Source organism: Telopea speciosissima, chromosome 5 (assembly GCF_018873765.1).
Source record: "Telopea speciosissima isolate NSW1024214 ecotype Mountain lineage chromosome 5, Tspe_v1, whole genome shotgun sequence".
In the NCBI taxonomy this organism is placed as follows: domain Eukaryota; kingdom Viridiplantae; phylum Streptophyta; class Magnoliopsida; order Proteales; family Proteaceae; genus Telopea; species Telopea speciosissima.
The window spans coordinates 26,397,788-26,411,802 of record NC_057920.1 but is presented as its reverse complement, the minus strand read 5'-3'; the positions used below and the strand labels follow the sequence as shown (position 1 = coordinate 26,411,802).

The following is a 14,015-nucleotide window of genomic DNA, read 5'->3' as shown; positions in this document are numbered from 1 at the left end:
TTTCGTGTTTTTAATGTTTTAAATTGAACCGGTCCAAAGCTGGTTTGAACCAGGGGTTCAATTTAAGTGATTTTATTAGTTTATCTTTTAGTCGTTTAGTTGGGCTGGATTAGGACTCTATTTTGAGTCTATTGCAGTTTCCTAGTCAGTTTAAGTTACTTAATAGACTAGGGATTGGGTTAGGCCTTTCCTTTTTAGTGTAGGAATCTAATTTTAAGTCTTTTATATAAGGTTGTAAGGAGGCCAAGTATTGAACACGAATTTGATTAATAAAATTAGCTTTTGCTTGCTGCCATTGCTGCTACTGCCTTGCTCTATTGAGTGTTGCCTTATGAGTAATATCAAGGTGAAGGGATTGGTGAATCTCCAATCGACTCCTTGCGTCTGGTAGACCGGGAGGATCCTCTTTTCATCTCCTTGCATCTTGTAGATCGGGAGACATTATCTTCTTCAAAGCTGTCACCATTGAAGGTTCAGTTTTTAAGTAAGTATTTTACAGATTTCTGCAAACAACCTTCTTCTTCTAATCCTCCAACCTAAGCCCTACCAATCCCCATAGATCCCCATTGCCAATACTCAATCATTACTACCTTCCTCATTCACCATTAATACCATAGATCCTGTGAAACCCGCAAAAAAAAAAAAAAAATTTGAACTTTTGGAACCCGAGTGATTTCAGATTTTGGTTCAATATTTCCCATGCTAACCTCAAGCTATGGGCAGCATCACATCTTTTTCCTGTGCTTGGCATGCTGGTTTGATGGCCTGCAAAGCCTCTCTCTGTCTTAGGCCGAATCCCAAGTAAGAATCCCATTTTATATGTATATATGTTGTATTTTTAATTAATTAGTGTATTAGGGGCAGAATAGTAATTTTTACCTAGTGGGACCCCGCACCAGAGCTACCTGTGTCGGGTCTGCTGGCTGGAGAGGCTGCAGGACCTCTCCCTTAATTAAACTCAATGTAAGTATAATTTAAAATATATTTATATAACGTTTTGTATGACCAAACAGGGTTAGAAGGGTATTTTAGTAAAATTGACTCTGTGGGACCCAGTTCCCCAGTGGGGAATGTAATTCCGGACAGTTACCCGTATCCGGGTCATCCCTGATGTCGCATGACATCATTCTGTAGCTGGAATAAGGTAATAAATACAAAAGAATCAATTTTAGAAATAAATTATGGCCAAAAGACCATTCTGCCCCTTAGTGGTTAAGTATCCTATATATATATATAGATATATATAACTTCTCTTATACTATTTACAAATCACTTTACAAAGTTAGAGAAAACTGAAAATTCGTTCCAGCTTAGGAGAGAAAGAAAGAAAGAGGAAAAGAGAAGAGAAGAGGAGAGAAATTGGGGCTGCTCTTGAAGGCTTAGCTCCCTCATCCAATTTTGGACTTGAAACCTCCATTGCAAGGCTGTTCTCTAACAATTTCAGGTAAACCTTGAGAACTCTTGCTGTTTCTTTCTCCTTCTCCTCTTAATTTACTTGATTTCAGTCTAAGTATACCTAAAATAAAATTCTGCCATTAAAGCTCTAAGTTTGAGCTCAAGTAATAAGAATCTTACCCAATTGCTTGCAGTCCTAATGCTATTTAGGCTCAGTTATGCCTGAATTTCCATGGCAGTACCTCTAATAAGCCCAATTTCTGTCCCCAATGACTAGTCCATGAACCCTAGACAAGAAATTTAGGTTTAAATTATGAAATTCCTAAATTAACTAAACAATTGTGAAATTGGAACCCAAAATAGACTGACCCACCTTAATTTGGACTTGAAATATCAAATTGGGGCCATGCATGTTAAGATCTGGCCCTGTAGACCAAAAAACCCCAAATTCGGCCACTGACCTAGATGAAGTTGCAGGCCAGGGGCGGTTGACCGGCTCCCTGGAAGTCTGCATCCGGCTCCCCCATTTTTGTGCCCTTATGACCTAGACCCCTTGGGACTTGACCTTGGACCATCCCAGAACCTAGTGCATGGTGTTTGGTATGTTGTTTAGGGCTGTTTCTACTGTTTTTAGCCGATTTGTTGGATTTTTGGTGGGTAACTGACCTAGGATTCCTTCTATAACTAATCTATAATATTATTGTCTCATATTTATGACTGTCTTGGTCTGTTCTTACCTGCCTATTGGAGTTTATTCACCTAGGCTAGCTACAACTACAGGTAAGGGGATTCGACCTTAATTTCCTACGTATTTATCACATTAATTTCAACTTTATGCTGAATGCCATGCTCATGCATCATTACCTCTATACCTGGAGCATGTAGTTTTTTAGCTTTTATTTAATGCATTAGACTGCATGTAAAATAGGTTGCACAAAGACATACTGCATTGCATTTGCATTGATTATTTATATGATGTGAATTTATGATGATGGAATTGTTAGATGTGTATAGAATTGTAATAAGGATAGTTCTGGTACTAGTCTTGTTACTAGTTACCTTATTATGTAATTCTGTATTTTCTTCTTTTTTACCTTTTACCTCCCTAGAGAGTGAGTTGTAATACTTTAATTTATGACTTTGAAGTAATATAGATGTGTAGAGATCTCTCTCATACACACAACCATTACAACTGAAATATTACTCTTCCATTCTCTTGCTCTCTTCTTCTTCTCTTCCTCTCCACCATCTTCCTCCTCTTCTCTTACCTACATCCTTAAACTAAAATCCAATTGGAATTCGGTAATTTATAACTCAGATCATGCTTGCCTCATCATGTTTAGACTGCACTGGGCTAGGTTGATATTCATTACCCAGTACTACGCCCCTTACCAACAGGGGGAAAGGTGTTGGACAACCCGTGGCAGAGACCGATGTGTTAGTTTCGGGATGCCATCTTCGTCCCACGTTAGCGGGTCCCTAATTCGCGTGGGAATAAGCAGCGAGGTTGGTCATTTGGGGGTCTGTCGGGGTCCGATGTGTTAGTTCCGGAACTGGGGGGTCCTCACCGTGGTAGAATGGTTTCGCTCGGGTGACCGAAGGGTTAGTTCCGGGACCAAGGTTAGCATCTACCACTAGTAGTAATACTTATACCCCATGAGACTTAGTATCTGTGCTAGGAACATGTTAGTTTAGCACACGCATCATAGATTTATTGTGTTTGTATGCTTGTACCCCCCTTACTGGGCTCAGTTGAGAGCTCACCCCTGTGGATATCCTTATTTTTCAGGTGATTTAATTACTTCTAATGTTGGATTTGTGGCACTGGAGTTTGAAGTGCACGATACTTTGTGCGCACGTGATGATTGCGCAACCTCCTGATCTTGGCCTGATAGTCCAGGCTACCTCCTCACTCTTTTATGCTTTATAAATGCTTTATATAGTTATAGTATAGTTTCTTGTATACTTTTACTCTGTGGTACCTTTGAGAAATGTATAGTTGTATCACAAGTCTTATCCTTTGTATAAATGAAATATCACTTAGACTTCTCTTACTAATGATGTTATCCCTATTAATTAAATTGTTTCTGCTGCTTCTGATTACTGTGTCTGTGAGCAATGATTGTAAATAGGGTACTGCACTTGTGATCCTTAGGGATTGGTTGGATGTTAGAGACATCCCGCCACACTTGGCTCTTAATAACCGGGCCGGTGTGTGACAGATCCATTAGAACCCTAAAACCTGTAACTGTTCTTCCCTTCTAGAAGGTCACATGCAAGGTGATTTTTGCGAGAATTCTGCCCAGCCAAATCTAATCGTTAGAACCTGCTAAAATTTTGATCGAATCTTCCTCAAACCCTAAGAGAGACTTGATTCAAATTTCAGCACCATCAACCCAGCCGATTGTCTGAAATTATAGTTTTACCCCTCTCCTACTTCTACTAGGAAATCTCCATAACTCCAAATCTAACCATCTGATTTAGCTGTAACTTTCAGCATACATTCCTCTCTACCCCTAGAGAACTCGATCTAAAGCCCTTGCCCTAACTCCACCTCTAAACCCTAGATTCCATCACTTCCCTATTTCCCAAAACCCTAACCCTAGTTACTTCCTAATTACATCTAAACTACTTCTACTCATCCAAAACCAATAAAACTGTTAGAATATGAGAGAAAATAGTCTAGAGCTGAAATGCTTAGTTGATCAATTAGGTCAGCCAAGATTCTATTTATAAGAAGCATTGAAAGGAAAATTACACTGCTACCCCTACTCTAACTAACTCTAATATTTACAGTTATTAGATAGGGAAAAATACAAAGTAAAGTCCTATGTATACCCCCATGGTATACACCATATAATTCAACACTCCCCCTCAAGTTGGAGCATAGATATCAATCATGCCCAACTTGAATACAAAAGGATGAAACAACTTTCCACTCAACCTTTTAGTAAACACATCAACGAGTTGATCTTTAGACTGCACGAAGGGAACACAAACAAGACCACTCTCAAGCTTTTCCTTGATGAAATGTTTGTCAATCTCCACATGCTTAGTATAGTCATGCTGAACTGGATTGTGAGCTATGCTAATTGCTGTCTTGTTGTCACAATATAGAATCATAGGAAGAGGAGTAGGAACACCAATGTCTTGAAGTAAACCTTGAAGCAATAACAACTCACAAATGCCTTGGGCCATTGCACGAAATTCAGCTTCGGCACTTGATCTAGCCACCACATTTTGCTTCTTACTTCGCCATGTAACTAGGTTGCCTCTAACAAAGGTGCAATACCCTGTAACAGACTTACGGTCTGAAGAGCCACCCCAATCAACATCTGTATAGGCTTCAACCCTCAAGTGATCATGTGGAGATAAGAGAATTCCCTTTTCTGAAGCTGCCTTCAAGTATCGAAGAATTCGAAGAACAGCCTCCATGTGTGTGGAATAGGGATCATGCATGAACTGGATTACCAGGCTCACAACAAAGGCAATGTCGGGTCGTGTGTGAGATAAGTAGATCAGTTTTTCCACCAACCTCTGATAACAACCTTTTTCAACTGGTTCTCCATCACCTTCATTCAGCCTAGTGTTAGCTTTAAGAGGCGTATCACTTGGATGACAACCCAACAGCCCTGTCTCCGATAAAAGGTCTAGGATGTATTTTCTCTGGGAAAGATAGATGCCTTTTGATGATTTGGCAACTTCAATCCCATGAAAATACCTGAGCTTTCCTAGATCCTTGATCTCAAACTCACGTCCGAGAAACTTCTTAAGATGATTTATCTCCTCACTGTCATTTCCAGTCACAACTATATCATCTAGATAAACAATAAGGATTGTGACTCTATCACCATGATGCTTGATGAACAAAGTATGATCAGCATTGCTCTGTTTGAATCCCATGGAGGTCATGGCCTTATGATTCTGCCAAACCAAGCTCTAGGAGACTGTTTGAGGCCATATAGAGCACGCTTCAACTTGCAAACTTGGCCACTGGTTGTGTCAGAAGAAAAACCAGGGGGAACTTCCATGTACACTTCCTCATCAAGCTCTTCATGAAGGAAAGCATTTTTCACATCAAGTTGCTGTAGATCCCACCCCAGATTCACAGCACATGACAATAAAACTCTAACTGTATTCAGCTTGGCAACTAGGGCAAAGGTCTCCTGGTAATCTATCCCATAGGTTTGAGTGAACCCTTTAGCCACAAGTCTTGCTTTGTATCTATCCACACTGCCATCAACTTTCTACTTGACCACAAACACCCATTTGTACCCAACTGGTTTCTTCCCTGGAGGAAGAGCTACAATGTCCCAAGTATTGTTTTTCTTTAAGGCATTCATTTCTTCTACCATGGTTGCTTTCCACCTCGAATCTGTAAGAGCCTCCTGCCAATTGTGTAGAATACCAACAGAGGAAAGAGAAGAAACAAATGTACGATAGGAAGATATGGGGTGTTGGGTGCAAAACCTAATGCCTTTAAGATGAGCAAGAGGTAAATCCAGATCAAGAGAAGGTTGAGGAGAAGAAGGATTACTAGTGGAGGTCGGTTCTGGCTCAGGGGGCTTCAATTGGACAGGTTCAGGTGTTGTTGTGGTAGTGATCTCAAATTGCTTGTTCTTGACGTCTTCCGAACTATCAACTTCTTTTTTACCTAAGAAGTAGGCTCCCCCTGTGCTGGAATCCCAGTGTCCACAACATTGAGAAAAAGGATCGTGGACAGCCACATCTTCACTAGTACTCTCCCCCTGAAGAGGAGGCGGGGAATAGTAGGAAATTGACTCATGAAAGGTAACATCCATACTCACCATAGTACGGCAAGTAGGAGGAAAGTAACACTTATAGCCCTTCTGGGTTGGAGAATACCCAAGGAAAATACACCGTAGCCCACGTGGTTCAAACTTGCCTGGAGAATGTGCGTCACGGACATAACAAACACAACCAAAGGCACGGAGAGGAACAATAAAAGAGGAAGAGCCCTCCAGTATCGCAATAAGAGATCGAGCAACCCAAAAACGAGTAGACATGTGGTTGATAAGATAAGCAGCAGTAAGAACAGCATTACTCCAATACTGGGAAAGGACATGATGAGCAAACATGAGAGCACGGGCTACTTCCAAGAGGTGGCGGTTCTTTCTTTTGCCCACCCCATTTTGGGCAGGGGTTTCAACACAGTTGGTTTGGTGAACAATGCCATGATCAGCTAGGTATTGTTGGAACTAGCCCTCTGTGTACTCAGTACCATTATCACTCCGAAGAATTTTAATGGTAGCCTGGTACTGGGTCTGAACCATTTTATGAAATAGCTGAAAACAATGAAATACTTCACTTTTATGTTGCATCGTATAAACCCAAGTAAGATGAGAATGGCAATCTATAAAAGTAACAAACCAGCGATGACCAGAAATGGAAGTATGACAAGAGGGACCCCCACACATCAGTATGAACCAGGTTAAAAACAGCATTGCTTCTTTGATTAATAAGAGAATAGGTAGAATGAGTTTGTTTGGCCATAACACAGGTCTCACAAAAAAATTTAGTTCGATTACATTCTTGAACTAGTTTAGGAAACAAAAGAGATAAGATCCCTAAGGGGGGATGACCCAAACAGCAGTGCCATTGATACAAAGTAGTAGAAAATGCAGACGGAAGCTGAGGATGAGCTGAATGAAGCTGAGAAAGCAAGGCTGTTGGTGTCGAGGCACCCTCAAGCAAGCAGAGACCACCATGCATCCTACCCAATTCAATTGTCCTCCCATGCGCCAGATCCTGGAAAACACAATGATCAGGATAAAATGTTACTTTACAATTCAAATCTTGTGTCAAACTACTAATAGAAAGGAGATTAGTAGTAAAGTTAGGAATATGTAGGACTGAACACAAGGTAAGAGAGGGAGAGCAGCTTATGGAACCCTTCCCAGATACAGAAGAGGGTACCATTTGCTACTCGAACTTTATCTTTACCAGATGAAGGAAAATGCTTATAAAATAAATTGGAAGAACCTGTCATGTGGTCAGTAGCACCGGAGTCTATAATCCATGGAGTAGAAACAACCGATGCACAATGACCACCGAAAGGGATACCTAACGGGGCAAAATGGGAACCTAAAGAGGCTGGGGCAGAGGCAATGGAGGATGCAGTGGAAGCAAATGAGGCCCTCAACATACGACAGAAGGCCTATAGCTCCTCCGAAGAAAGACCCAGATCAGTAGGGAGTGGAGTGGCAACAGCCTCTGTGTGATGAGCCTTGGTCTTGGATTTACCCTTGGTTGCACGTTTGGCTTCAAAGTCAGCAGGCTTCCCATGGAGCTTCTAGCAAGTAGCCTTTGTATGGAATGGCTTGTTGCAGTGCTCACAGCGAACAGCCTCTTTCGAAGAAGCACCCAAAAGAGCAGAACTCTCAGTAGTAGGAGTAGGGCTGGCCCCAACTTGGAGGGCTGATCGGTCAATAGTGAGAGTGTGCAACATAGTAGCTCGGTGACTCTCCTCCGTAAGGACCAATGCATAGACTGCTCCAAGGAAGGAAAAGGAACTCTGCCCAAAATCTGAACCCGAATCTGATCATACTCTACATTCAAACCAGCAAGAAAATCATACACTCGAATCTTGTCCACATGCTTGCAGTACGTAACAATGTCCGACGCATTGGTAGGCTGGTAGTCGGTATAATGATCAAGTTTCTGCCATAAGCTTTGGAGGGCTGCCCAGTACTGAGAGACAGATAGTTCCTTCTGGGTGGTGTCATGAGTCTTCTTACGGAGTTCATACACCTGGGCATCATTTCCAACCTGACCATACATCTCCTTTGCACCAGCCCAGATCTGGGTTGCAGTCTCAAGTAGCAAGTACCCACTAGAGATATCAGATTGCATAGAATTGAGTACGAAGGACATCACCATGGAGTCATTTGCAGACCATCTTTTCTTGGCAAGACCTTCCTTAGTTGGTTTAACAAAGGTGCCATCAATGTGTCCAGTGAGATCTCGACCTGCAATAGTCAAGTAGGTAGATCAGGACCACATCAAGTAGTTGGTACTGTCAAGCATAATTGCAGCTGCATGAGGAAGATAATCACTCTGAGGTTGTCCATCAGACCCAGAGGTACAGAGGTAACATCAGAACCAGCCATGATGATGCAAACAAGTGTTCCAAACAAAAAAGGCAGCAACACAATAAACTGACTGCTGAAAATGGCTACAGTAATAACCCCAAGAAATCTTCAATGAAAGAGGCTGAAAACTTGATCGAGTACTCTTCAAAGATGATGGAAGAAGTCATCAAAATTTCACACCAATCTAAGACGGAGAACTATAATAGGCAATTCATCAAACACCTGATGAGCACACTCGTATGCTGAAATCGATTGCTGAGAATAGCAATAGCTATAACTCCAAAAATACTAAAAAGAAGATACTCAAATTTGGATTGAGTATTCTTCTATTATGAGAGAAGCTTCCCTCAAAAAATCAGCATCAACAGAAAAGGGAAACATTAAATCGATTTGAGTGTCCGGGTTTTAAAAAACCTTGACAGTTGAGATCAATATTTGCTGGCTGAAACTGTTGATTGAATGGATGGAGATGATCGATAGAAGCTGTCCAAGGTGTGCTGGTGTGGATCTTCAAGAAGGAAGACTTGATCTCCAATAGTTGGTGAGACTCGATCTTCAAGAGCGGAAGACTCCAAAATCACAGAAAAGGGGCAGCAGCTATCAACCAAAGAGAATGTTCCTAAAACATAATCTGATTGAGGTAAAGGAAGGACAGCACAACATCAAATGATCACCTCATAAGTGCTGTCCTTTGTACAGATTTAGGACCAAGAAGAAGAGAAGAAGAAGGAGAAGAAATGGAGAAGAAAAAAGGGATCGAAGGTGAAGGGGCTGTTAGAGAGAGAGAGAAACGATAGAGAGGCAGGTTGTTCTAACCCTAGATCAGTTTCTGCTCTGATACCATGTTAGAATATGAGAGAAAATAGTCTAGAGCTGAAATGCTTAGTTGATCAATTAGATCGGCCAAGCTTCTATTTATAAAGAAGCATTGAAAGGAAAATTACACTGCTACCCCTACTCTAACTAACTCTAATATTTAGAGTTATTAGATAGGGGAAAAAAGGAAAAAAAAAACAAAAGGGAAAAATACAAAGTAAAGTCCCATGTATATCCCCACGGTATACACCATAAAATTCAACAAAAACCTAGTTCATTAGACTCACCTAAACCTGCCTAGCTTTACCATATAAGACTCATCCCCATTACCCTAACCCTAACTCTAAATTTGACCTAAAATGTCAATTCTGCCTCCATCGAACCAGCAGTTCTACAGGTCCTGGTTGTCTGGCTCCTAGTAGGTCTCCTACCTATCTAGGACTACATTAAGGTGCCCAACTTTTTTGGAGCTTGCTGATCTGACAGCTAACTTTACTAGTTTTTCTTTTAAATGTTTAGAAGATGCAAATCTTATTTCTATGCTACACTTCTTGGCTTTTAAACCTCTTATTGAGAAATTTGGACATTTCTCTAAGGGTTTACCTGTAAATTATTCTCTTCTCTAATTTATATATATATATATATATATATATATATATATATATTTATATATATATATATATATATTTTTTTTTTAAAAATAAAAAAATAAAAAGTGCCCAACTGACTTCTCAATACAACTGTGGCGGATATAAAAATGAGCAAGACATGGATTTTTCTTGAACAAAATTTCTTGGGAAAAGAAAATTTGGAAAAAATTTGGTGACAAGTTGGATACGCATCAGCTTGGTATGAAAAAAATATTGAGATTTTTATTCCCCATATATTTCAAGGCGAGGATAAGGCATCAACATTTAATCTTCCGAACCTGATTCGTGATACTGGTGCAGAGCATGAGACATTATCCCTTCTACCTTTCAACACCGGGGAAATCGATGCAAATACTTGGCTGGACCGGATTGACCATTCCTAGACGGCAAGGAACCGATTCCAAACTGGGTTGTTGGTTCAGTATTATATTTAGGGAGTTAATTTTATTTGGAAAAATATAAAGTAATCTTTTATTTTGGGTAGGGGTTAGATGCGTAGGATATTAAGGTTTTAGTTACCTTGTTTAAGTTTGCTTCAAGTTTCCTTGTTGGGTGGAATTTCATTTTATAAATATGCTTGTAATCCAACGAATTAGTAGTTGGAATGAGAATGAATTGAAGAAGTTGAATTTACTGCAGTGTAGGCCTGCTGGCTAATCGTGCCTTTCCTCTCTTATCATTTCTTCCTTCTCCCCCTTCCCCATCAACCAAGTACCTCTACTTCTCGGGTGAGTTCTTCTTAGCCTTCCTCCTTTTTTTCTTCTCCTCTAGTGTTCTTCTTTTACCCTGTTTTGTTCTAACATGACTTGCAGTCCAGCAAGTATAAATCGATCTCCCTCACTCCTCCTTTCCTCCTCATATTCTAAGCATCTGACCATCTCCCTAGAGCGACCCAAACCCTAGGTTCCCATACTAAAATACCTCCTAGTGTTGTGAGAGTCTACAATCAGCACTGAGATTGACTATACCTCCAGGTTGACTTTCAGAAATATTTATTAGTTCCTAGGTGGTTGTTTCGATTGACTCTTAAAATTTCAGCCATTTGTTTTTAGTGAACTAACAATCACAGTTATTGGACATTGGTGGTTCAAACAATCTAGGCCGTATTGGATATTGGCCAGTCAAAACATTCTGAGCAGCTGGATTTTAAAAACCAGTTCCCTCACATTCAATTTACTAAAGACTTTCATCCAATGTGATTCATTTGATTTCTGCCCTACTATATTTCTACTTCAAAATGGAGGGAAACCCCAAAACTGTTTCTGCCAAAGTTCCTGATCTGATGCTACAAAGTTTCAAAAGACTGAAATAAGAAAGAAAAAAAAGGGATCCAGTTAAACAACTAGGAGTTGCCATTAGTAAAATAAGATCATTTCGAGGTTTGATCACTGAAAATCTGGTAAAGAAAGTGATCTGCTTCGTTTTCTTTTCTTTACGGTGAACAAATTCATAAAGTTGGTCATCCTGGAAGATAGGAATGGCAACAGTATTTACTGAAAGGTCACTATTTTGCACATATCTAGTGCAATGATTACATCATATATTCTTTAAAGCATAACCAGCAAATATTCGGTCCAGAAAACTTGCCTCGAGGATGAAGTATTCCATTGCCATCAACCATCAGTAACTGCCAACATTCATTGAAGATCCAGATATCAGTCATCTGATGAATCGGTAAATTTTGTTGGAGAAATAGCACAAAAAAATTGAATAAAATAAAGAGTTACTGCTGATCTAGGTAGTTGCTGACAAAAGATTCCCCAAAATAAAATAGGAATTGAAGAAAGAACTAAATGAAATAGAACTATTACCTGTGGGTAGAAAATATGAGCATTCTGCTTCATTTTCTCCAGTAGCTCTAGAAGAACTGGAACCTAAATCAAAGAGAGAAGATTTATTTCCTACTATATACATTATTCAGGAATTTGATAGTAAAGAAAACAATAATGAAGATAACAGGGTCAAGGACGTCAAATAATTGAATTAAAATATAAAAGGACATAAGCAAAACTAAAGCTGTGCTTTCTGTACTAATTGAAAGAGAAGTAAAATTTTTTAATTTATGAAAAGAACAGGGTTATTTAAAAAATTTCCATTGAAGGGAGGGAGAAATGGATGATTTTACCAAATAAATTACCAGATTATGTCCCAGATGAAACAAGTATTAGAATCGTATAGGGGGTTATCATTTTAACAAAAAGAGATGCATGTGTAGGAAGGAACATGATAGAACTCCGTCTCATTTGATCAAGAGTATGTGAAATATTCATCAAGTATATTAAATATTTATCTATGCATCCATTTGAAAGGGAATGGAGATATATCAAGCTCTTCTTTAACCAAGACTCTTGCTGTGACTTTTGGGAAGATAGGTTTTTTGAGCCGAAATATATCATATTTGGTGGGAATGGAACTTAAGGAGATGGACTAACAAAACTAGAACCATTGGCCAGATTTGGGAATCTATCTCTTTTGAAGCCACCTCTAGGTTAAAAAATTCTTTGTGAGACCTTGCATTGATTCCCCTAGGAATAGACACATTGTATCTAGCTGGAACATCCCTGTCCCGATAGTGAGCAAGGATATTCCCTAACCCCTTTCCCTTCCCTTCTTCTCCTTTTTTCTTTCCCCTTGGGTTGCTCCGTATAGGCGCTGTTGAATACATAATCTTATTCACCAAAAACAAAACATGCAAACAAGTTCTTGTACAAGTAAAGAATCAGAACGTCTTAGAGGGATCTGTAGCAACAGAGAGAAGCAAGGTTTTATCAAGTACAGTCAAGTATAAATTTTCATGATGGAAAGTATGAACAGAAAAGCAACATTTAGAAGGAAGTAAATCTATGCTTAGGGTACAATGGAAATCTATTTTCAGCAGGAATCCTTTTAGTTCCAATTGAGAGAAGCAAGGTTTTATCAAGTACAGTCAAGTATAAATTTTCATGATGGAAAGTATGAACAGAAAAGCAACATTTAGAAGGAAGTAAATCTATGCTTAGTATACAAAGGAAATCTATTTTCATCAGGAATCCTTTTAGTTCCAATTGAGCATTAGAGATTCCCACAACAATAATTCTTGTTTGGACTATACTTGCACCGACAGATTACAGAGTTTTGAATCCTTAAACATAACCATAAAAATAAAAAACTAAAAAAAAAAACCTCTCGAAATGCAAGGAAACCAGCGATATAAGGAATCTGAAGCCGGATAACGCTGAAATCATCATAGATGACATTCAAATTTTCAAGATCCACAACAACAAGCGCACCACATGCTATGGAAGGATCATCTTTTGAGAAGCTTAAATCAACACCTCCTACATATCTTAATTTCTCTCCTTTGCCATTTTCCTCCAGCCCATTATCATGAGTTGGCAATCTCCATGTGAAATTATCTTCTATAATTAATCTTCTCTTAAGGGATTCCTGAGCCCTGAAAACCAGAAACTATTTTTTGTCAAAGCCAACAATGATAATAGTTTCTACAATGTGAATGGAGAAACAAAGTATAGGATGTTACTCAATCCAGGATTTTTTGACTGATGAAAGAGAGGCTTCTGATGTATTGATTTCATCTATCTTCTCCATTAAAATTTACTTCTCAGTAATCAATAGACTGAAGGGAGAACCTGCAAAAGAACAATTGAAGTTTGGAGAGCCAATATTATTTGGTAGATTGAACAAACAATGCAAGTCAACTAATAGTCAAATTAAAGAATTCCAGTTAAGACTTTAACCAAAGAAAATTATGCCAAATGAATCGAGGGCCGGCACTGATAGAAAAAATCAAAAATTAGCCCACCGAGGACGCAAACCGACATAGTCAATTTGCAAAGATAACTTCTGGAATAGGGGCAGACATAGACAGTAACCCCATACAAAGACTCGGAGAAGAATTTGACGATTATTCAATTAGTCTAAACTCTGAATTTACTAAAGAATTTTCATTCTAAATCAAAAGATGGCGACATACCTTTAAAATTTCAGGATTTGTGCATCCTTGTGCTGGGAATTGCAGGTGAAAACTTCCCCAGCATTGTGT

The 14,015-nt window shown here is 39.3% G+C and overlaps 1 protein-coding gene across 1 annotated transcript in view; it reads right to left on the bottom strand.

Moving 5' to 3' along the window:
* LOC122660994 (endonuclease V) overlaps window positions 1-13,790 on the bottom strand; it is a 40,499-nt gene extending 26,709 nt beyond the window's left edge. The window contains exons 1-4 of the mRNA XM_043856271.1: window positions 13,494-13,790; window positions 13,136-13,406; window positions 11,785-11,847; window positions 11,561-11,600 (exon numbers count right to left, since the gene is read on the bottom strand). Coding sequence (XP_043712206.1) covers window positions 11,561-11,600; window positions 11,785-11,847; window positions 13,136-13,406; window positions 13,494-13,561 — 442 coding nt within the window. The 5' untranslated portion in view covers window positions 13,562-13,790. The remainder of the gene's footprint in view (window positions 1-11,560; window positions 11,601-11,784; window positions 11,848-13,135; window positions 13,407-13,493) is intronic.
* Window positions 13,791-14,015: the final 225 nt, after the last annotated feature.